The sequence below is a fragment of the Cetorhinus maximus genome, chromosome 13, assembly GCF_964194155.1.
Source record: "Cetorhinus maximus chromosome 13, sCetMax3.hap1.1, whole genome shotgun sequence".
In the NCBI taxonomy this organism is placed as follows: domain Eukaryota; kingdom Metazoa; phylum Chordata; class Chondrichthyes; order Lamniformes; family Cetorhinidae; genus Cetorhinus; species Cetorhinus maximus.
This window is the reverse complement of record NC_135891.1, coordinates 82,677,035-82,702,007: the sequence shown is the minus strand read 5'-3', so window position 1 is coordinate 82,702,007 and position 24,973 is coordinate 82,677,035. Positions and strand designations below refer to the sequence as shown.

General features: G+C 42.4%; 1 protein-coding gene across 3 annotated transcripts in view; it reads right to left on the bottom strand.

The window, feature by feature from the left end:
- kdm4b (lysine (K)-specific demethylase 4B) overlaps positions 1-24,973 on the bottom strand; it is a 579,874-nt gene that overhangs the window by 146,307 nt on the left and 408,594 nt on the right. For all 3 annotated transcript variants that reach the window (XM_078555676.1, XM_078555678.1, XM_078555677.1), the window contains 3 exons: positions 15,443-15,678; positions 11,037-11,461; positions 5,231-5,351 (listed from right to left, as the gene is read on the bottom strand). In XM_078555676.1, coding sequence (XP_078411802.1) covers positions 5,231-5,351; positions 11,037-11,461; positions 15,443-15,678 — 782 coding nt within the window. The remainder of the gene's footprint in view (positions 1-5,230; positions 5,352-11,036; positions 11,462-15,442; positions 15,679-24,973) is intronic.

The window sequence follows — 24,973 nt, the reverse complement described above, 5'->3', positions numbered from 1 at the left end:
ACTTTATGTTATAATTGAGCAATACTGTTCTGACATATTAATTTTAGTTTATGCATTTGTAGCTCAAGTATCAACATTTGCCAAGATTAATGCTGAGATTTTGCAATTCTTTGCATAGTCCCTAAAATATCCTATTATTTAAAATAGTTTATCTGTAATTAAATCAGCACATACTTTACATCCATTCTTCATAACCTCCTTGACCATACACTACTCTATGTCTACACTGTTCTTAACTGTACAAACTGCTGTACTAAAACAAAAAATAAATCAGTACATTGGGCACTGGTTTGAACAGAACACGGGATAGCATTAAGTCATTGTAATATGTGAACAGCTCCACAGTTTTCAGTATGGCCAGTGGAATTGCTAACTGTGATGCACTTTGCCGTCCACTCTTTTTTAACAGATTCAATGCCACACTCATTAGTTTCCTTCAGACACCATCCTCATTGCTCACAACCTCAGTCCTCTTCTCGTGGATTGGCTGAACCATTAAATCCTGATTCATTTTTCTTTCAATTGACCATTGAAAATATTAATTGCCTCAAACTCAAGACTTTTTTTTAATTCATTCATGGGATGTGGGCTTCGCTGGCTGGGCCAGCATTTATTGCCTATCCCTAGTTACGCTTGAGAAGCTGGTGGTGAGCTGCCTTCTTGAGCCGCTGCAGTCCATGTGGTGTAGGTACACCCACAGTGCTGTTAGGGAGGGAGTTCCAGAATTTTGACCCAGCAACAGTGTAGGGACGGCGATATCTTTCCAAGTCAGAATGGTGACTTGGAGGGAAATTTCCAGGTGGTGGTGTTCCCATCTATCTGCTGCCCTTTTCCTTCTAGATGGTAGTGGTCATGGGTTTGGAAGGTGCTGCCTAAGCAGCCTTGGTGAATTCCTAGGGGGTGAAATTCAACTTCAGCAGGTACGTAAAACCAATAGTATACAGCCCAATTTTCCTTTCCCTGAAGTCATTGAGAAAGAAGATCGGACAAGGTACATAACGGTGTATAATCCACTGCTGAAGTTGAATGCTAATCCACAGTTTCATCAGAACGTTTACAAGTTTGTCAGCTATGTCTTGCCTTTAGTGCCTCCAGCCTTAGACCTTCTTCATCCGTCAACATACTTCATCTCACTACCTCCATTGAACTGAAATCAAATTCCTGCGTCACTTCTACTGCTAAAACAACTTCCAAGAAACTCAGCTATCTCTTACATGAAATATTTAATTTTCAAAGCATAATTCCAACTCTTTAGTCTGCCAAATTTGAATATTACTACCAGGTGTGATGAGGTTCGACCAACATCCAAATTACAACTTTCATTCCTAACATCACACTCATGCCAGCAAATTCTTTACTTTCTTTTATTTCACTGATACTACTGTGATCACTAATCCTTTCAATTATTCCCTTTTGTTGCTTCAAAGTCATCCTATATATTCATCTTCCACCTTACACACTGACTCAGCTCAATCACTCTACCACTTCCCTTTATGCCTCCCATGCCATCAGATTACTAATTCCCTCCTCCATTATACTGCCCTCTGTTGCCAAAACCACTATTCATACTTCTGTTACCGTGACTCCAATGGCATCCTTACTGGTTTCCCATTCTCCATCAGCCATAAGTGGTAAGTTAGCTGCCCAACATCCTGTACCAGATAAGCCCCACTTGTCCTCCAGCCCTGTCCTCACTGCTCTACAATGACTCTCTGCGCTTCAATGTGCTAAATTTAAAATTCCCATGCTTGACATCAAATCCATCTCTATACTAATCCCCAGAGTATCTCTGCTACCTGCTTCAGCCTTGCATCTTTCAATCTTCTGACTCTTGCCTTTTTTGGATTCCTCTCTCCCTTCAATTCACAGTTTGAGTCAGTTTGGCTCAGCTGGTGCCATTCTCACCTCTCAATCAAGAGGTTGTATTCTTTCCCTAAGCAACATCACCAATGAAAAAAACAATTGTTTCATTAATTTCTGCTTTGGGGCCTTGCTGTGCCCAAATTGGCAGTTTTCATTTTTATTCATTCATGGGATGTGGGCGTCACTGGCTAGGCCAGCATTTCTTGCTATCCCTAACTGCCCTCAAGAAGGTGGTAGTGAGCTGCCCTCTTGAATCTCTGTAGTCCATATGGTATAGGTGTACCGACAGTGCTGTTAGGGAGAGAGTTCCATGTTTTTTGACCCAGCAAGGACAAAACAGCCCGCTTGATTGGCACCCCATCTACAAACATTCTCCCTCCATCAAAAGGTCAGAAGTGGCGATGTTCGCTAATGATTGCGCAATGTTCCTCAGATACTGAAGCAGTCTATGTCCACATGCAGCAAGGCCTGGACAATATCCAGGCTTGGGCTGACAAGTGGCAAGTAACATTCGTGCCACACATGTGCCAGGCAATGGCCATCTCCAACAAGAGAGAATATACCATCACCCCTTGACATTCAATGGCATTACCATCGCTGAATCCCCAACAATCCACATCCTGGGGCTTACCATTGACCAGATATTGAACTGGACTAGCTGCATATGGATTTAGACTGCTTCAGTATCTGAGGAATATTGCACAATCATCAGCGAACATCACCACTTCTGACCTTATGGTGGAGGGAGAATGCTTGTGGATGGGGTGCCAATCAAGCAGGCTGTTTTGTCCTAGATGGTGTCAAGCTTCTTGAGTACTGTTGGAGCTGCACTCATCCAGGCAAGTGGAGAGTATTCCATCACACTCCTGACTTGTGCCTTGTAAATGGTGGATAGGCTTTGGAGAATCAGGAGACGAGTTACTTGCCACAGGATTCTTAGCCTCTCACCTGCTCTTGCAGCCACAGTATTTATATGGCTAGTCCAGTTCAATTTCTGGTCAATGGTAACCCCCAGGATGTGGATTGCGAGGGATTCAATGATGGTAATGTCATTGAATATCAAGGGGTGATGGTTAATTCTCTCTTGTTGGAAGTGGCCATTGCCTGGCACTTGTGTGGCGCAAATGTTACTTGCCATGTCAGCCCAAGCCTAGATATTGTCCAGTTCTTTCTGCATATGGACATAGGTCGCTTCAGAATCTGAGGAACAGTGCGCAATCATCAGCGAACATCACCACTTCTGACCTTATGCTGGAAGGAAGGTCGTTGATGAAACAGGTGGAGATGGTTGGCCCTGATGAACTCCTACAGTGATGCCCTGGAACTGAGATGACTGACCTCCAAAAACCACAACCATCTTCCTTTGTGCTAGGTAGGATTCCAAACAGCGGAGCATTTTGCCCCTGATTCCCATTGACTCCAGTTTTGCTAGGACTCCCTGATGCCACTCTCAAGTCAAATGCTGCCTTGGTGTCAATGACTTAGATGAGGGAAATGGATGTACTATCGCCAAGTTTGCAGATGACACAAAAATAGGTGGGAAGGCAAGTGGTGAGGATGACACAAAGAGTCTGCAGTGGGATATAGACAGGTTAAGTGAGTGGGCAAAAACGTGGCAGATGGAATATAATGTGGGAAAGTGTGAGGTTATGCACTTTGGCAAGAAGAGGAGCTGAATATTATTTAAATGGAGAAAGACTGAAGAAAGCTGCAGCAGAGGGATTTAGGGGTCCTCATGCATGAATCCCAAAAAGTTCGCATACACTGGTAATAGGTAAGGCAAATGGCATGTTGGCCTTTATTTCAAACGGAATGGAGTATAAAAATAGGGAAGACTTGCTAAAACTATACAAGGAACTAGTTAGACCACACCTAGAATACTGTGAACAGTTTTGGTGCCCTTATCTAACGAAATATATACTGGCATTGGAGGCAGTCCAGCGGAGGTTCACGAGGTCCCGGGGATGGAGGGATTTTCTTATGAGAGGTTGAGCCTGTACTCAGTTTAGAAAAATGAGAAGCGACCTTATTGAAACATATAAGATTCTTAGGGGGCTTGACAGGGTAGATGCTGAGAGGTGGTTTCCCCTTGTGGGAGAGTCTAGGGCCAGAGGGAAAAATCTCAGAGTAAGGGAGCGCCACTTAAAACAGAGATGAGGAGGAATTTCTTCTCTCAGAGGGTAGTCAATCTGCGGAATTCTTTACCGCAGAGGGCTGTAGAGACTGGGTCGTTAAGTATATTCAAGACTGAGATAGACAGATTTTTAATCAGTAAGGGAATCAAGGGTCATGGGGAAAAGGCAGGAAAGTGGAGTTGAGGATTATCAGATCAGCCATGATCTCAGTGAATGGCAGAGTGGACTCGACAGGCCAAATGGCCTAATTTTGCTCCTACGTCTTATGGTCTTAAGGCCAGTCACTCTCACCTCACCTCTGGAGTTCAGTTCTTTTGTCCACGTTTGAACCAAGGCTGTAATAAGTCAGGAGCTGAGTGACCCTGGCGAAACCCAAGCTGGGCGTCACTGTTGATGGCCCCTTCCATCACTTTCTTGATGATCGAGAATAGACTGATGGGGGTGGTAATTGGTTGGGTTGGATGTGTCCTGCTTTTGTGTACAGTGCATAAATGGGAAATTTTCTATATTGCCGGGTAGATGCCAGTGTTGTAGCTGTACTGGAGCTGCTTGGCTAGGAGCGCGGCAAGTTCTGGAGCACAAGTCTTCAGTGCTGTTGCCAGAATATTGTCAGGGCCCGTAGCCTTTGCAGTATCCAGTGCCTTCAGCCGTTTCTTGGTATCAAATGGAGTGAACTGAATTGGCTAAAGACTGGCATCTGTGATGCTGGGGACCCCGGGGCAGGTTGCATTTATCTACAAAGCAACAGCATGTGCATTTCAAAAGTAACTAATTGACTGTGAAACAATGAGATGTCCTGAAGATGAGAAAAGTGCTATATAAAATACAAGTTCTTCCTTTCTATGACTCAGCATTTCTTTCTGCCTTCTACCTATTACTAGCTATCTTTTCTCCTTGCTCCATAAAGTGCCTCTGCGTTACATGTCTTACGTAACTAGAAGTTGTTATATTGAAATTGGGATTCCTCACACAGCTACCTACTCTATCTCAATCTTTATCAATCTGATGGTCATTTAATCATTGCTTCCCAATTTACCTTGCTTTTCTTTTAGTGAATTCACCTTAGTTGTGTCTTACACAATGGCCCATGGCTGTTTACCTTTGATTTTCAATTAAAAACAGAATCCAAGCTTCAGTTTCGCAGCAACACCTTCTAATAGAGTACTGCATGTTAGAAAGCACGTGTTGAAGTTCCTATTTCCTTGGAAGAGAACTAGAAATAATTCACTCACCCTCATCACTGGATGCTTCCAACTTGACAACGGACAGTGGAGATCTAGCTGGTGGCTTGCTGAAGGGATGGCGTCGACTCTTTGTGATCTCCTTCTTCAACTTTGGATAAACTGGGGGCAACTGAAAAACACCACCTAAAATTAGACTGAAATATTATGGGACATGAAGCAATTTAAAAAGCTTGGATTTCTGTCCAGTGGTTAATTAAGTAATATGGTAATGAGCCACATAGAACCACAGGACTATGTTGTTCAGTCTCTGCCTTGTACGGATGCATAGCTTTCACGTGAACCTAGACAGTGCTGCATGCTATTTTGACTGAGAATGATTACATTGAAGCTTTGCCCTGTCTTTACTCAATGCCCACACGTACATTTTTCAATACATTTTACTGAACAGAAAGTGGGGGACTAAAACCAAAACTCTCAAATACCTTACTAGACACCAATTGACTCCTTCCATGTCAGTAATTGTTCCTGGGACTTTCCTGGTTGCTGCCATACTAGGCCATGCATTTAGTCATTCAGCTATTATGGCAGCTACATTAACTGGTAGTATAACTATCCAACTCTCTTCAACATTGTTACTTCATGTAAGTATTAGTTACCAAGGTTATTGGTTTAAAACATCCCTAAATACTTTCATTAATTAATATTAATGTAAAAATTCTTAATTCAAACTATTCTTAAAATAGGAACCAACAGACCAACAGAGGTGTTGCATTGCAGTTTCTGCTTTTACCCAAGGCCATACTCAGACATGTCAGAAAGATTTATTCCACTACATTTCTAATATGAACACATCTGAACAAAGCACTGAAGTTTAGGCTTCCAAACAGGGGAAAACTTAGATTACTATAAATCTTGTCTGCAAGGAAATAGAGCTACAACTTTGTTAACTAGGGTTACACACCTTATAAAAAAAACTTAAAATCAGGAGACAATGCACTGTGGTGTCCATAATGCTCTTGTACTCCCTGAAAACATGGGATTATTCTGTTCGATAAACTAGTTACCATAAAGGTGGAGCTCAAGTGGGGCTATGGATGTCATCAGAACGCACCAGGTTCAGTTCATCCAAAAAAGCAATGACCACACATTTTCATTTCATAAGGACAGTTCTGATGAATGTTCATCATCTGAAATGTTAACTCTGCTTCTCTCCCCGCAGGCATTGCCTGACATGAGAATTTCCAGCATTTTCAGTTTTTATTATGCATACATGGGTATTGACCAACGTACTTATTCATATTATAAACATATGTGTTGGGTACAATAGTGATGGCATTGGAAGGTGAAAGGACAATATTCTTCAGTCATAGGAAATTTAGATCTAGGGTTGCAACCTTATCCTATTAAGGAGTTTTTTTCCAGGTCCTGATCCCACATGGTGTGCTTTAGGCAAAAATCTTCAATGCTCCAGCCAATTATAGACTAGGGAGAGGGGTTTGCTATCTAGGGACAACAGGTGGGTTCCTGATGCTACAGGACACTCAGATTGACAGCCCCAGCGGCCAATGTGGAAGCTGCTGAAGTGAACAAAACGACAGCCAGGGACAAGTGAAGGCAAGTTTCATTTTCATGTTGTAAAAAGCAACAGCTACCTGGCCACGAGCCTGAGTGGCAACTCCTGCAGGGGATAGCCAGCAGCCTTTATGGGATTTGCGTGGGGCCTCATGTGATTCATTGGCCTCCTTCCCACCTCCTGCCTTGAGCCTACCCCACAGGCCTGGCCAACTTGAGCTACATAGGCCCTTAAATTAACAATAATTGGCCTCAATTGTTTTCCCACCATGTGTCAACATGTAGCTGAACCGACAACTGTCCTCATTCCAAATGGCTCAGGGTTGGGATCATGGTGGCAAACCAGGGGAGAAGGGGGAATTTTTTTAATATTCTCTCTCAGAATGTGGGCATTGCTGGCTAGGCCAGCATTTGTTGCCCATCCTTAATTGAACTTGAGAAGGTCATGGTGCTTTCTTGAACTGCTGCAGTCCATGTAATGTCGGTAAACCCACACTGCTGTTAGGAAGGGAGTTCCAGGATTTTGACCTAGTGACTGTGAAGGAACGGTGATATAGTAAATCAGAATACTGTGTGGCTTGGAAGGGAACTTGCAGGTAGTAGTGTTCCCATGCATCTGCTGCTCTTATCCTTCTAGGTGGTAGAGGTTGTGCGTTTATAAGGCACTAATGAAGGAGCCTTGTGAGTTGCTGCATGGGATGGTGAACAAAGAACAAAAAGGGTAGGACTGTGATAGGGTCAAACACAGCAGAGATTAAATGTCAACAGAATTGGTGGTGGAAGGCCAAAGAGTGTGATAATGGGACAATTAAAGAAGCAAAAGGTGTGATTAGAGGTGTGAATGGCAGAATGACGAACAGCGGCAGAGCTTTATTCAGTTCTAGAGTATCGTCCCGGCTCATGTTAGAGTTCACGGAACAAAGGGACAATAACAACATAGATATGAAATTGGCTGAGTGACTGGGGTCAATGTAAGGACCCCTGCTCTTGCTGATATATATTAATGACCAAGACCTTGGTGTACAAGGCACAAGGGTCAACAACATTATGATGGGCCAAACGACCTCCTGTACTGTAACCATTCTATTCTATGATTCTTATACTCTGTGCCTTGGCTAATAAAGGACAGTATCCTGCAAGGCTTCTTCACCTTATCTACTTTTCCTGCTACCTTCAGGCATCTGCGATATTTACTCCAAGGCTCCTTCGTATTGTGACCATCCCCATAGAGACGGTTAGCATTTTTTTAAAAAAAAGGAACTCTCACAATGCCAATGGAAAGAAAACTGCTGGACAAGATTTCACTTTTTAAAACTTTTACTGTAACAAACCAACTAAAATCAACATAATTCTAACATTAATTATCAGATATTTCAAGCAGAAAGGTAAGTTTCACGTTAAATAGTCAACATAACAATGGTACACCTCACGCAGTTACCAACACTTGCATTACTTCCTGCACAATTTGGGATGATATGCAATCTCATAGCCTTTCTAACTCGGCCTCTGTTATATATAGGTTCTCTCACTTTCCACTCAATTGTTTTGGTCCTCGAGTCACATTCACCATCAGTCATATTCCTACTGATGTCCCCGGGCATTATTGATACCGACAAAGCGAACATCTATAAACTGTCTCTCACTTGGATCACAACACTCCTGATGGCACAGAATCCCCCAGATACTCCCTTCTCCGACTCCTTGAAAAGGTCTTGTAGGCTATGGCAGCATTGAAACAGCAGCAACTGGTCTTCTCCAATCCACAATCCCTTGTCCTTCCTGCCTTCAGTTCTCTGCTCTTTCCAACTGTATAACATACAGAAACACAGTCTCTACTCTATTCTCAACAGACCTGCTTCAACACCAGGATCTGTTTGAAGACTGACAAACAAGAAAACCTTTCCATTCAGAGAGAACCTTGCTTGTTTCCTCTTCACATGATTCTCAACGTGTTCTGAACTGTATGCCACAAAGACAGGCTAAAAATCACAACATCACTGCAATTAGATTTCTAGTTGCTGGAGATTCTTTCATTCTTAGCTGTTCATCCCCACAGTAACCTCAGATCACATGGACATTTCTTGGAACCTAATGATTTCATAATTAGGAAACCAATTAACCTTCTTTCAGAATACACCCCAGCCCACTTTGGTCTTAAAGGAACATTGTACAAAATAAAATGCAGGCTTTTCCCAGCGCATGGGCCATCCTACCATTTATTGTGTATTCTCTTTCCTTATTCACTTTTCCCAAATGCATTACTTCACACTTCTCCAGATTGAATTCCATTTGACACTTTTCTTCTCACCTGACTATCTTCTCCACAGTCTACAGCTATCTTCCTCACTATTAAACACACAGCCAATTTTTGCACCTGCAAACTTAATCATGCCCCCTGCATTTAATTCTAAATTACTGATACGTTATAAATATACACCATATAGTATATACATACATACCATGAATAGTAAGGGACCTAATGCTTACTCTTGCGGAACCCCTCTAGAAATAACTTTCCAGTCATCTACCATTGCCCTTTGCGTCCTGTCACTGAGCCAATTTTGTATTCAGCTGTTTCTTCTCCAATTGTGGGATTACTGAAAATAGACAGCATGCTAACCTTATTTAGGAAACTAACCAGATTAATTTCCTAACTTCAAAAGATAACATATTTATCTTTGAATTTTATTCTGAAACACCCAAAACTGCACCTATATTTTGTTAAAGCAGGTTTCAGAAAAAAAAATCATGAGGTTACTATGAATGAGGAAGGCAATTCAGCCATCTTAACGCACCCATTCAGAATAATTCTAAACTCCCCTATTGTAAGATTTATTTGTTCCTTAACTGATTCCAGTGAGTTTTATTCCCACCAGTCTGCCTTGAAATTTATTCTATACAATGCCAATTGTGTGAGAGTGTAACTATTTTCAGGTATCAGTCCTAAAATTACTGCTTATAATTTTGAACCTGTATATCCTAGCTGTGCTCCTACAGTAAGAGGTGAATCATACATCAACTGTGCTCCAGTTTGCTGTTGCAAATGAGACATATATAAAGTAACTTTTATTCACATAGCAAATATCCCAAGACACTTTACATATATATATATATATATATATATATATATACACACACACTGAAAGAAACAAGAATCAGGATGGGTGATCTAAAGATTAGTCAAAGATGAGTTTTAAGGATTTGTGTTTTCTTAGAAAAGGAGTCAGATGTGAAAGGTCAAAGGGTGAGGTCCAGAGTGGGACTCAGTGAAAGACTTTGACAGCAGCTGTGCAGGAAAGGTAGGGGAAGCACTTAAAAACAAGGGCAAAGAATTTAATTTTTTGGCATTTTTAAGGGCATGCACAAATCAATAAACAGGAAGCCTCGAATTGTTGCTTGGCCCATTTGGTAGGCCTCTTGCTTTTGGATCAGAGGGTTGTGGGCTTGACCTCACTACTGAGGGAGTGCTGCTCTGTTGGTTTTGGACTCCTTCAGACGAGGGTTTGAATCAAGAGCCTGACTGCCTGCTTTGCTGACTCTATGCAAAGATAGATTTCCCCACAGTTTTTCTAAATAGTACCACAGGATTATCCAATGTCCATCTGAACTTGCAGAGCAGACAGGTTCTCAGTTCAATCCTACAGCTGAAGGAAGCCTCATCTAACAGTGCGGCACTGCTCTTAGTTGTGAGCCCAAACCACAATGATCTGATCCAGCGAAGAGCTAGGAAAGAAAATTCCATGTGCTCGAACACTTTGTTAAAGACAATGTTATCTCCACTGTCCCTGATTTTTTTTCTCTAAAATCTTATCGAATCATTTGGACTGATCTGATTAATTACTGTTTAAAGACAGACTGTTCACACTGGCTTACTTAGGCACACTCTTTTCAGTGTATCCAATTGCTACAGAAGCACAGGGTAACTGTTTTTAGCTTGATACAGTGACACTTCAAGATTTTCAACCTCCAAAACTACATTAATTGTAAAAATACAATTTTGTCACTGTTTTCATATTCAGAACTGCTGTCTGTATACGGGAATTTTTCTATTTACTATCTGGCAGCATACCTCTATAAGCAAAAATGGTATTTATTCTCTAATATTCTTATAATCTTTCCCACTTAAGATCTGTTTCTATAGCTAAAAGTACATAAATTGATCTTAATCTTCCTAATTACTGACAATGCCTGGATATATGCTATTATTGTGGGTATTATAGATGCCACTTATAGGAAAAGAATTCAGTATAAATCCATTAAAGAAATCCATTCATTGCTATACCTGTACTTCAGTAGTTTCGAAATTGACATCCACACTTTCACGGTCACTCGTCTCCTCCTCCATTGTGACTCCCTCATTGCTCGTCTCTGCTTCCCTCCATATTGGTACTTTGTTCCTGGTGGCAAACTGCTCGAATGCTTGCTGACAGGACATGCGCTCTTTGTCGAACACCACCTTTTTCGATTTGGGAAGAACGTACATCATGGTAGCTTTGGCTCTAGGTTTAAATTCATCTTCAGCAGCAAAATTGTCTGATAGCATACTTGATGATGCAAAGGGAGAATCTGCTTGGGATGATTCTGCTCTGGATGGTTCAGTGCCATCAGCTGAGGTAGCTGCTGTTGTGTCTGTTTCCACACGTTTCTTCTTCTTTTCACTTTTGGATTTTGAAGAACGAGAATATGTTTTCAGTGGCTTGCCATTAGCTGTTCACAGAAAAAGAAAGAAGCAAACCTAAGATCTTCTGGTGGTAGCCTTCATACCCGTTTACAATCAAAATGACAGACATTAAAAGTACACTGATATAAACATAAAAAGATCTCTCAACAGAGAAGGAAGAACCAAGCACTTTATCTTAGGTGTCTGTTATTGTTCAGTGGTAGCACTCTCATCTCTCAGCCAGAAGGTTGTGGGTTCAAGTCCCACTCGAGAAAATTGAACACAAAATCTAGTCTGATGTCCCAGTGCAGTGCTGAGGGAGCGCTGCACTGTCAAAGTTTCCGTCTTTTGTATGAGATGTTAAACTTAAGCCTTGTCTGTCCTCCCAGGTGGACAAGAAAGATCTCAGCCAATGAAAAGAGGCGGCGCCTGGAGTCCTGGCCAGTATTTACTCCTCAACCAAATTCACTAAAACATAGATTATTTGGTTATTATCACATCGCTTCCTGTCCGTAAACTGGCTACTGCACTTCCTGCATTACCACAATATCTACACTTCAAAAGCACTTCATTGGCGGTAAAGCGTCTTGGGACATCCTGAGGTCCCAACTAGATTTTAGACTGTCAGACTAGATTTTGTGCTCAATTCTCTGAAGTGGAACTTGAACCCACAGCTTTCTGGCTGAGAGATGAGAGTACTACCATTGATCAATATGATGTCCCGAGGTCATGAAAGGCACCATATAAATGCAAGCTTTTCCTTGTCTTACCAACGTTTTTTAAATTCATTCAAGGGATGTGGGCTTCGCTGGCTATGCCGGCATTTATTGCCCATCCATAATTGCCCTTGAGAAGGTGATGAGCTGCCTTCTTAAACTGCTGCAGTCTATGTGGTGTAAGTACACTATTGTACAGCTCAATGGTTCATATGGAAGTCTTAAGCAAGATAAAGGTAATTAGCCTGGTAAGGCACTTTTCTCCCACTCAAAGGATGCCATTTTCAGAGAGCCAGAACTCTGACAAAGCAGCCGGCTTGATTGGCACCACGTCCACAAACATTCACCCCCTCCACCACTGACCCACAGTAGCAGCAGTATGTACCATCTACAAGATGCACTGCAGGAATTCACCAAGGCTGCTTCAACAGCACCTTCCAAACTCACGACTACTACCATCTAGAAGGACAAGGGCAGCACATAGATGGGAACACCACCACCTGGAAGTTTCCCTCCAAGCCACTCACCATCCTGACTTGGAAATATATCGCCGATCCTTAACTGTCGCTGAGTCAAAATCCTGGAACTCCCTTCCTAACAGCACTGTGGGTGTACCTACACCACAGGGGCTGCAGCAGTTCAAAGCAGCAGCTCCCCATGACCTTCTCAAGTGCAATTAGGGATGGGCAATAAATGCTGGCCCAGCCAGCGATGCCCACATTCTGTTAATGAATAAAAAAAAAATCTACCATTCAAATTCCCTCTGGAACACCATTTCTCAATGAGGCTTTCTCCAATCACCAAATTCCAGAACAGCTATGAGCGCATTCATGGCAAAGTCTTTCACTTGGATCCGTTGGAAACTGGACCATAAAATAAATTCCAGATGAAAGGAAAAAGGCTGAGCAACTGTGGATTTCCCATAAAATCCACTGAGATGTTAAATTGCAGAACATGACATCTACAGAAACCATCCAACTTCAAAGGAAATTTTTTAGTGTATGACAATTTTCTAATCATCTACAATAAAACATTCACCAACAGAGCAAAGGTAGTTGCCCAAATAATTTGAAACGGAAAACCCCTATTGAAGAGAACTAAGCTACTTCACTTATTAACATCTGTATTATGGCATGCACACTGAGTTGTTACGCCAGGAAGACTTCACAAATGACCCTTTAGATTCTTTCACCATTTTTCAATCTACAAAATATACCTGCTCAGCAGGCTCAATGCAAGTTCATCAATTCAGGAATTATTAGTGCAACATTGTACTTCCTCTGTCCCTCAGCTCCACAGAATAAACACTTCTAATACAGGTGTTCCATTGAGCAGCATGTTCCAAGTTTATGTTCAGTAGGATTTATGCCCTCAGTTAAGCCACATTTACAAAAGCTCAAGCAATGAGACCAAAATAACATGCAGACTGAGAAGAGCGCAGATATCAATTTTCATGGACAACAGCATAAATGCAAGATCATTACTCATTACATAATATGGTAAATAAATGAGGCTTTGCCTCAGTCCTACTTCAAACTGGAACAGAAGGTGAAGATTGGCAATTGTGGTCTCCAATATCAAACAGGCCTGGGGCTTGAGGCAATGGCTGCAGGGATGTAGTAACACCCACCCCCCCACAACCTTTCCTCACCAAATGAAATTGGCAAATGAGAAGTTCTCAGATTTTGGTCTTACACATATCATACAGCAATGCCCCATGTACAGCAGTGAAGACAAATACAAAACATAAAATGAGGGGAAAAATTAACGAAATTATTATGTATCTTTGTTGCATAACAGTTCTACACTGGAGTGCAGGTAATGAAGGTTCCACTGTATTTTAGTCAGGATACCTTTCCCATTAAGGGTAGGTTATTTTGGTCCATTGCATTTAATTACACCTCATCATGCCTAATAGAATGCACAGATGAAAGACTTCAACTGCTGTAGTGAAGGGTACATTTAGTATTTGAAACATTACAACCTATAAACTGTTCCGTCAAGAACTCATTCAATTTAAAATAACCTCTCTTACAAAAAATAAGTAAGGAATCGTTCTGTTTGGTATGCCAACGGGGGTGCTGCAAATGCTGCCTCTTATGTTTTCGAACGTAACTTTCAAGATAGTTTATCAGATGCCATTGAGCTCTGGGGCATCTGACAAAGTTTGAAATGACATTATTAAAGTCCAGTAAATCCCAGGAATTTCAGGCCATAGGCATCATGTGCAATTTATGTTTTACTTCAAAAAAAAAACGTGAGAATAAAGTTCCACAGTGGCATTCCCCAAGGTGGACAAAAATGTGAAGTGTGCAATTTTCAGTCTGCAACTTATGCTTTGAGATCTTTCTAACCACAAGCAATATAAACGGCATTTCTAATTTTTTTTGTTTTGAGGAGAGGTTAAAAAGGAAATCATTTAAATACTACCTGAGAATTCTCTAATGCACCAAATGGCCAGCATTATAGCATTTGTACTTTAAAGCTTTTACATTTTTTGGATCTGAACTTGTCAAAGCTTGAAATTCTGTGTCCTGCGACAGTGAAAGGAACATGAATCACGTGTTCTTCGGAGCCTGAAGAGTTGGGACTAGATTTAAATTGAACCCAAAATGATGGGAATTAAAACATGCGCCTCTCTCTTTTTCTGCCAAGTTGTTAGGCACCAAGTGAAATGAGTAGGTATACAATTCCAATTCCTGGATTTAATAATGCTGGACACAACACAAGATTGCCTGTGAGCTACTGATAATTCACAATTTCCTGGAAATTGTAGAAAATAAAAAAAAATCACACTGGTCCAGTAGAATTGTTGCGTGGAATGAAGGGTATTATTGGAGAAGAGCAGAGTATCTTACAGATGACCTGTGCTACACTCAACATGGGAATGTTAGATGCTGTCATGATATTTATAAAGCAGAAAAGTGTTTTATTCCACAGTGCTGACATTCTTCATGCTGGCAGGCAAAAAGCTTTACTGAAGAAGGAAAAGCAATGATGTTGCCTTTAGGTATTCAATTTATTATGCTTATCCATTTATGCATATTAATTCCTCCGGGAGGTGTACTTAAGGATTCAGTGTAGCAAAGTTGAAATTAGCACAGGTCTTTTCTGTAAGGCAAAATGGATGGTGGGGAAAGTGAGCTAAAGAAAATGCACACAGGCATGCACTTTGAAATCACCTACACCCTTTGTTCAGGTAGCTCCATCACTGCTCTGAATCACTCTGTCTTTACTCCATTTCATACTGCATCGCTGAGAGTTTCATGTGCATTCACTAATAATCATTATATAGCATACTCGAACACATACCTGAAAAATGGTGATCAAACAAATCATCTGTGAAGTCACCTTGGCCTAGCTCCAAGATCGTAACCTTGCTTGGTTTGCTGTGTTCTTCTGTGTCCATTGTTCTCTTGTGCTCCTCCTTGATCTTGGCTTCATCTTCAGTCACATCTTTTCCAGAGGTTTCTTCAACAGCAGGTTCACTCAGTATTCTCTGGTCTTCAGTTTTCTGCCTCCTCGTCTGGGTTCTTCGTCGATGGGATCTGCAGCGTATTTTTAGGGAAAGGTGAAGATAGCGAAGTAAAGAAAAAGTAAAATTGACAAACTACCTCAATTGTATGGTTGCTGTGCCTAATTTTTGCATATTAATACAAATGACAATTTTGCATTTACTAAAAAGATTTGAGGAAGTTAAGTCTTTCTTCATCCAAGTTCATAAAGTGGAAGAGGAACTTGTTGAATGTATCACAGAATCATAGAATTGTAACAGTGCAGGAGGCCATTTGGCCCATCATGTCTGCACTGGCTTTCCAAATGAGCAACTAACCAAGTTCCATTCCCCCTCCTTCCCCGTAACCCTACATATTCTCTTTTCAAATAACAATCTAATTCCCTTTTGAATGCTTCAACTGAACTGCCTCCATCAGTGCATTCCAACCCTAACCACTGATGAAATTGTTTTTCCTCATATCACTATTGCTTCTTTTAATAATCACTTTAAATCTGTACACTCTTGTTCTCGATCCTTTCGCAAGTTTCTCCCCATCTACTCTGTCCAGGTGCCTCGTGATTTTGAATGCCTCTATCAAATCTCCTCTCAGCCTTCTTTTCTCAAGGAAAACAGTCCTAACTTCTCCAATCTAACTTCATAACTGAAGTTCCTCATTCCTGGTACCATTCTTGTGAATGTTTTCTGCCATCTCTGTAATGCCTTCACATTCTTCCTAAAATGTGGCGTCCAGAACTGGACGCAATACCCCAGCTAAGGCTTACACAAGTTCAACATAACTTCCTTGCTTTTGTACTCTATGCTCCTATTAATAAAGCCCTGGATACTGTACGATTTATTAACCGCATTCTCAACCTGTCCTATCATCTTCAATGACTTATGCACATGTATACCTAGGTCCCTGAGCTCCTGCACCCCCTTTAAGGTTATGTCTTCAAGATTACAAAGGAACAAGATAGCAAAAGACAGGCTTCCACTAATTGGTGAAAGCTTAATGAGAGGACACAGATTTAAGGGCTTCTCAAAAAAGAATTTTAGAAAAAAGATGTGTCACATGGTGGGTGACTACCGTGTGGAATATTCTGTGATAAACTCTTGTCGAAACAGGTAAGTATATTAAAATTAATCAGATAATTGCTTGGAAAAGAGGAATAATAAAAAGAATGGGAGTGAGCAGGGATGGGATTAACTAACTCATTCAAGTGAAGACAAACAACAGCACAAACTTGATGGTGCAATGGCCTTTTTTCTGTTCTGACTACAGGAAAAACCTCAAGTTGTACTTCTATTAATGAAGCTAAATAAAATCCCATCTATGACTGTACTTACAGCCATTTCCCTTTCCTCACATGCAGCACTCATATGTTAAAATCATTTGTCAGTAATTGCATGCTTCACTCTACACTACAGAGTCCTAGTGATGATGTACCTTACTGGACCAGCTACACTGCAGTAAGGATGTACAGCATTAGAATATGCCAGATAAGGATGTGTTACCTGTCCATTACCAGTCAGAACTTTCACATTTATAATTTACCCTTGCACCCCAACATTATTTTTTGATAAAGTAGTTGCCCCCAGGGATCTACTTCACACAGCTGAGACTATAATTATCTCCACAATGCTACTACTTTTTCTGGATTCAGTCTAACCACATGATAGTTGGAATGTTCCAACTTTGTGGTCGCAAAGATATGGTTTCTATCATTCTGCTGTGAAAGCTTCCCTATAAAATGCATCATTGACAGTACTTCCTTCATCAATCAATACTGATGCCAAAGCAGGATGTTGTGTCAGCAGTGTGAAGAGGCTGTCACATGACAATATTATTCAAAACGGATTATACTGTTACAGACAGGAGGGAGGGGTTAATTTAAATAGCACTAATTTCTCCTCTCACCACTCACCCATAAACAGAAAGGTGTTTTTGATTTGTTTCCCTCTTTATAAGCCGTGGCGTATTTCCCAACCCGTTGGTTTTTGCGCGATCCAATTTTCTATTAATAACCCCACAGCAAACTTGAGATAGAATTAACTCAAAGGGTTAGTTTATTTGTAAACACTCAAAATGCAAAAAGAGGGTTCGCATTCCCCCTCACCTTCAGATAGTAAAAAGGATAAAGGAAAGAAAGATTTAAAGTGCAGAGGCCACAGAGAAAAGAGATATTGGGCAGAATTTTGCCCTTGACGGGCAGGCGGGCCCAACCGACTCGGCGGTGGGCAGGCAGCCAATTGCCGCCACCGAAACAGGCCGCGCCGCCATTTTAAGTGGGCGGGCCGCCAGACGGGAAGCAGACTTCCTGTCTGGGCAGGGGGGGGATTCCCCAACTGCCAGAGTGCGCTCTTTCACGCGCTGCCTCAGGGAGATCACTGAAAGGCAGTGAAACATGAAAAATAGAAAAATTTTAAAATCATTAACATGTCCCCCTCATGTGAAAATGTCCCACGAGATGGGACATGTTAATGAAATGCACAAAAACTTTATTACAATTTTATAATTCCGATATCAAACCTCATCCTGCCACTGGATGAGGTTTGTAAAAAAAAATCACTTACCCGCCTGCCCGTTGGGCCCGTGCACCGACCCGAAGTTCGCACGGACCCCTCAAAATCCTGGTCAATTGGTGAGTTAATGGCCTTAACAAGGCCATTAATTAATGGCGGGCGTGCGTCCCGCTGCATCGCAGCCCGCCGACCTAAGTATCGCGATGCCGTGCACTGACGTCGGGACGCTTGCGCGGCATTTTAAGCGCTGACGGGCGGGCTCCACCATCCGCACGTCAGCCAAATGATTCTGGTCATTGTTTCACATGGATTCCAGAGTGCAGAATCAATGTCCAATGCGGTATTCCTTCATGGAGGTCAGAGGGCCGAAAACAGACTTTTCACTTTTCCAGTGTTGTTCACAGAATCTCAAATCCTTTACAGTGCAGAAGGAGACCATTCGGCCCATCGAGTCTGCTCTGGCTCTCAAAGACCATTTTACCTAGTCCCACCTCCCCTGCCTTATTCCCCGTAACCTCGCACATTCTCTCTTTTCAAATAGTCACCCAATTGCTGTTTGAATACCTTGATCTGCCTCCACCACCCTCTGGGTGAAAAAATTTTTCCTCACATCACTTTTACTCCTTTTGCCAATTATTTTGAATCTATGCTCTCTAGTTCTTGATGCTCCCTTGAGTGGGAACAGTTTCTCACTATCAACCCTCTCAGCCTTCATTTTTCCTCAAGGATAATAGGCCCAACCTCTCCAATCTGTCCTCATAGCTACAGTTATTCATCCCTGGAATCAATCTTGTGAATCTCCTCTGTACACCCACGCCAGCATGCCTTTACATCCTTCCTCAAGTATGACGCCCAAAACTGGATGCAGTAATCTAGATGAGGCCTAACTAGTGTCTTATACAAGTTCAACATGACCTCCTTACTCTTGTATTCAATGTCCCTATTAATAAAGCCTAAGATACTATATGCTTTATTAACCGCTCTCTCAACATGCCCTGCCATCTTCAATGACTTATGTACATATACATCGAAGTCCCTCTGTTCCTGCACCTCCTTTAGGGTTTCTCCCCTTATTTTATACAGTCTCTTCATATTCTTCCAGCCAAAATGAATCACCTCACTCTTCTAACTTGACTACGCACAATGTAGGAGATGAATCAATCTTGTAGGTGATGGTACAGAATTTCTAGCAGAAGCATTGTAGATGGGGCCAACTGTTCAACCTGGGCAGAGTTCCTTTGCTGTGAGGCTGCCAGTCAGATGGTAAACAGCAGGCTGAGCTCTTCAGATCAGCAAGGCAATATTACTGGTCCCACAAACCAGAGACCTATACCACATGTCTCCCACCTCTCCACACTGTCTTTGACAAAAGATGAGTATCCCTCATCTGGTCCCCAAGATTGTTAAATGTTTCAACCATTAAGAATTGAAAGGAAGGTTGAGGGGCCCTTTGTCTTAGCAGGCGGGCAGACTCCTGTTGGCCAGCCTGGGTTACAAAACACACATGGCCTTTGTATAGCTCTTTGAAGTTGACCTGTACAGCCCAAAGAGGGCTAACAGTGGCTCCTTAGGGATAACAATGTGTAAGTTTTCCCGATACTGCCAAGCAGCTCCTTTTGTTTGGGGGTGACAGACAACATAGGTGCAGCAATTTTAAGGATCTTTGTTCAGTATTTTTTTAATTTCAAAAATAGCCATCAGGATATCTATATTATTTTAATTCATTCATAGGATGTGGCATCGCTGGCGAGGCCAACATTTATTGCCCATCCCTAACTGCCCTCGAAAAAGTGGTGGTGAGCTGCCTTCTTGAACTGCTGCAGTCTGTGTGGTGTAGGTACACCCACAGTGCTATTAGGGAGGGAGTTCCAGGGTTTTGACCTAGAGACAGTGAAGGAACAGTGGTATATTTCCAAGTCAGGATGGTGAGTGGCTTGGAGGGGGGCTTCCAGTTGGTGGTTCCAGGGATCAGAAACTTCAGTTATGAAGATAGATTGGAAAGGTTGGGACTGTTCTCCTTGGAGAGAAGGCAGCTAAGAGGAAATTTGATAGAGATGTTCAAAATCATGAGGGGGCTGAACAGAGTAAATAGGGAGAAGCTGTTCCCACTCATAAAAGGATCAAGCATGAAAGGGCACAGATTTCAAGTGATTTGCAAAAGGGGCAAATGTAATGCAAGAAAAAACTTTTTCACACAACGAGTGGTTCGGGTCTGGAATGCACTGCCTGGAAGTGCGGTGGAGGCTGGTTCAATCGAAGCATTCAAGAGAGTATTAGGTGATTATTTGAATAGAAACAATGTGCAGGGCTACAGAGAAAAGGCAGGGCAATGGCACTAGGTCCTATTGCTCATTTGGAGAGCTGGTGCAGACACGATGGACCAAATGGCTGCCTCCTGCGCTGTTAAAATTCTGTGATTCTGGTGGTGTTCCCATGTGTCTGCTGCCCTTGTCCTAGGTGGAAGCGGTGTGGGTTTGTAAGGTCCTGTCTAAGGATCCTTGGTGAGTTCCTGCTGTGCATCTTGTAGATGGTACACACTGCTGCCACTATGCATTGGTGGTAGGGGGAGTGAACGTCTGTGCACCGGGTGCCAATCAAGCAGGTCGCTTTGTCCTGGATGGTGTCCAGCTTTGAGTGCTTTTGGAGATGGATCCAGGCAAGTGGAGAGTATTCCATCACAGTCCTGACTTGTGCCTTGTAGATGGTGGACAGTCTTTGGGGAATCAGGAAGTGAGTTAATTGCTGCAGGATTCCTAGCCTCTGACTTGTCCTTGTAGCCACATTATTTATATGGCTAGTCTATTTCAGTTTCTGGTCAATGGTAACTCCCAGGATGTTGAAATTGGGGAATTCAGTGATGGTAATGCCATTGAATGTCAAGCGGAGATGGCTAGATTCTCTCTTGTTGGAGATGGTCATTGCCTGGCACTTGTGTGGCGTGAATGTTACTTGCCACTTGTCAGCCCAAGCCTGGATATTGTCCTGGTCTTGCTACATTTGGACATGGACTGCTTCAGCATTTGTGGAGTCACAAATGGTGCCGAGCACTGTGTAATCGTCAGTGAACATCCCCACTTCTGACCTCATGGTGGAAGGGAGGTCATTGATGAAGCATTTGAGGATGGTTGGACCGAGGACACTGCCCTGAGGAACTCTGGCAATGATGTCCTGGTACTGAAAATGATTGACCTCCAACAATAACGACCATCTTTCTTTGTGCTAGGTATGACTCCAACCAGCGGAGAGTTTCCCCCCTGATTCCCACTGACTCCAGTTTTGCTAGGGCGCCTTGATGCCACAATTGGTCAAATGCTGCCTTGATGTCGAGGGCAGTCAGTCTCACCTCACCTCGGGAGTTCAGTTCTTTTGTCCTTGTTTGAATCAAGGCTGCAATGATGTCAGGAGCTGAATGGCCCTGGCAGAACCCAAACTGAGCGTCAGTGAGCAAGTTATTGCCAAGCAAGTGCCACTTGTTAACAATGTTGATGACCCCTTCCATTATTTTATTGATGATGGAGGGCAATGGGGCGGTAATTAGCCGGGTTGGATTTGTCCGCGTAGATGCCAGTGTAGTAGCTAGGGCCGCAGCAAGTTCTGCAGCACAAGTCTTCAGTACTATTGCTGGAATGTTATCAGGGTCCACAGCCTTAGCAGTATCCAGTGCCTTCAGCTAGTTCTTGATATCACGTAGAGTGAATCGAATTGTCTGGAGACTGGCATCAATGATGCTGGGGACCTCAGGAGGAGCGCAAGATTTATTATCCACTCGGCACTTCTGGCTGAGGATTTTGCGAATGCTTCAGTCTTATCTTTTGCACTCGTGTGCTGGGCTCCCTCCATCATTGAGGGCATTTGTGGAGCCTCCTCCCCCAGTTAGTTGTTTCATTGTCCACCACCATTCACAACTGGATGTGGCAAGACTGCAGAACTTAGGTCTGATTTGTTGGTTGTGGAATCACTCAGCTCTATCAATTGCTGTTTATGCTGTTTGGCATGAAGTGGTCTTGTGTTGCAGCTTCACCAGGCTGACACCTCATTTTTAGGTATGCCTGGTGCGGCTTCCGGCATGCCCTCCTGCACTCTTTATTGAACCAGGGTTGATCCCCTGGCTTTATGCTCATGGTAGAGTGGGGGATATGCTATGCCATGAGGTTACAGATTGTGGTCAAGTACAATTCTGCTGCTGCTGATGGCCCACAGTGCCTCATGGCTGCCCAGCCTCGAGTTGCTAGATCTGTTCGAAATCTATCCCATTTAGCACAGTGGTAGTGCCACATAACACGATGGAGGGCATCCTCAATGTGAAGACTGGACTTCGTCTCCACAAGGACCGTGTCTCCACATGGACTGAGGTGGTCACTCCTACCAATATTGTCATGGACAGATGTATCTGCGGAAAGCAGCTTGGTGAGGATGAGGTCAAGTAAGTTTTTCCCTCTTGTTGGTTCCCTCACCACCTACCGCAGACTCAGTCTAGCGGCTATGTCCTTTAGGACCCGGCCAGCTTGGTCCGTGGTGGTGCTATCGAGGCACTATTGGTGATGGACACTGAAGGCCCCACCCAGAGTATATTCTGCATCCTAGCCACCCTCAGCGCTTCCTCGGGTGGTTGGGGGGGGGGGCGCGGCGTGGGGGCAGCAGCGGGGCAGTACATGGTAATCAGCAGGTTTCTTTGCCCATGTTTGACCTGACGCTATGAGACTTCATGGGGTCCGGAGTCTATGTTGAGGACTCCCAGGGCAACTCCCTCCCAACTGTATACCACTGTGCCACCACCTCTGCTAGGTCTGTCCTGCCGGTGAGACAGGACATGGTGGTGGTGGTGTCTGGGACATTGTCTGTAAGGTATATTTCTGTGAGTATGGCTATGTTTGGCTATGCCAATTTTGGCACTAGCCCCCAGATGTTAATAAGGAGGACTTTGCAGGTCGACAGAGCTGAGTTTGCCGTTGTCGTTTCCGAGGCCTCGGTTGATGCCGGCTGGTCTGTCCGGTTCTATTCCTTTTAGACTTTTTTAGCAGATTAATACGATGGAGTGACTTCCTAGGCCACTTCAGCAGGCAGTTAAGAGTCAACCACATTGCTGTGGGTCTGGAGTCACATGTAGGCCAGACCAGGTAAGGATGGCAGATTTCCTTCCCTAAAGGACATTAGTGAACCAGATGGGTCTTTATGACAATCAACAATGACTTTTAATTCCAGATTTTTATTGAATTCAAATTTCACCATGGTGGGATTCGAAACCGGGTCCCCAGAGCATTACCCTGGGTCTCTGGATTACTCTTCCAGTGACAATACCACTATGCCACCGACTCCCCCTGATATATATATATTTTATAAAAATATACAGTGTGAGGCCTTAGTCCCTCACAATACACACACATATTTCGAAAGCGTGCAAGAGTTAAAAGCCATGAATCGAAGTTAACTATAAGATCCTCTCCTATATTCAAATTCAAGAAATGTTTAGAATACCTTAAGCAATATTCTGAGGTCTTTATTTCCATCATAACGCTCCATTGCCTCTAATAATTAGTACATTAACATCTGTTAGAGATTTTGGGCCAGAATTTGCTGTAACAAATGATTAGGTTAATCCCGCTCTTTGATATTTATGTGCAAACTGGACTGCAGTGTCAGGCAACTGCAATGCACAGCTGACCATAAAAATTCAGAAGTTGCTGTCAAGACTCTCATGGACTCTCGTGCGCCACTCATCCAAAAGATGCGTGAAAACAGTATCTCACTGTCTGGCACACAAGTTAAATGTATTGAATGATGTGACGTTCCTCTAATTGCATGGTAGATCTGGACTAAACCCACCACAGAAATGTAGGGCTTGTCTTTTTCAATTTATGTACTTTTTAACAAGATGATAATCTTTAAACAACCACTCTGAAGCTGAAATTAACTTTCACAAGTGTAGAGTCTTATTCTTTCAGGTTTTAATTGTTGGAGATTTAAAAAAATAGTTTTGAACCTTTTCTGTGTCTGCTCTCTCTCAATCCAATCTGTATTTCCCTTTCTTCATTCTGTACCCGATTTGATATCGAATTTACTATTCTGAAATATACTTCCTTTTCAGATAGCACTGCTCCTTAATGATACTGAAATCTGATTGAGGTTGAGAGGACACACAATTGTTGGACTGTTCACACAGGTACCAGGTCGCTGCACTGATTGGATCTCTAATGTACATCAGCTTCCAGTGCAAAAAGTCAAGGAAATTTAATGGACAAGGAAAAGTCTGTTTGCCTGTCCACTGCAGTAAGTTCTGGCCATTGTGTTTCTTAAATTAATGTATAATGATGAATATATTGATAATCTAACAGTATTTCAACTACAGGGAAAACATAATTTACATAAGGAAATGTCTCTTATAAGCATAGCTCAATTGGTTATCCCAATGGTATAGCCCTATTTTCACAAAGATAGGACTTTCACCTGGAGTTACAGGGAAAATTATTTTGCAATTCATCTGAGTTCACCACTTAATCATTTATAACCAATAACTTGCTAAGTATAAACTCAATTTGATAGTGAAAGAAATTGTGTTTCGGGTTATGAGTACAGATCATGACTCTTTCAAATTAGGGGCTCTAATCATGGTAATGAAAATTTGTGCAATTTTGTAATTGACTATTTACATATCCTCTTACACACATTTCCATTGGCTGGTAAGAATCTGGCCTACACTTACAATTCTCTACATGATCTGTGCCATACTGTCAATGTAGAGGCCCCAGTGAAGATGGTGGGTAATTCTCCACAAAGACAAAGGAACCAAAGAAAACACACAAGATGACATAGATTACTTGTTTGTA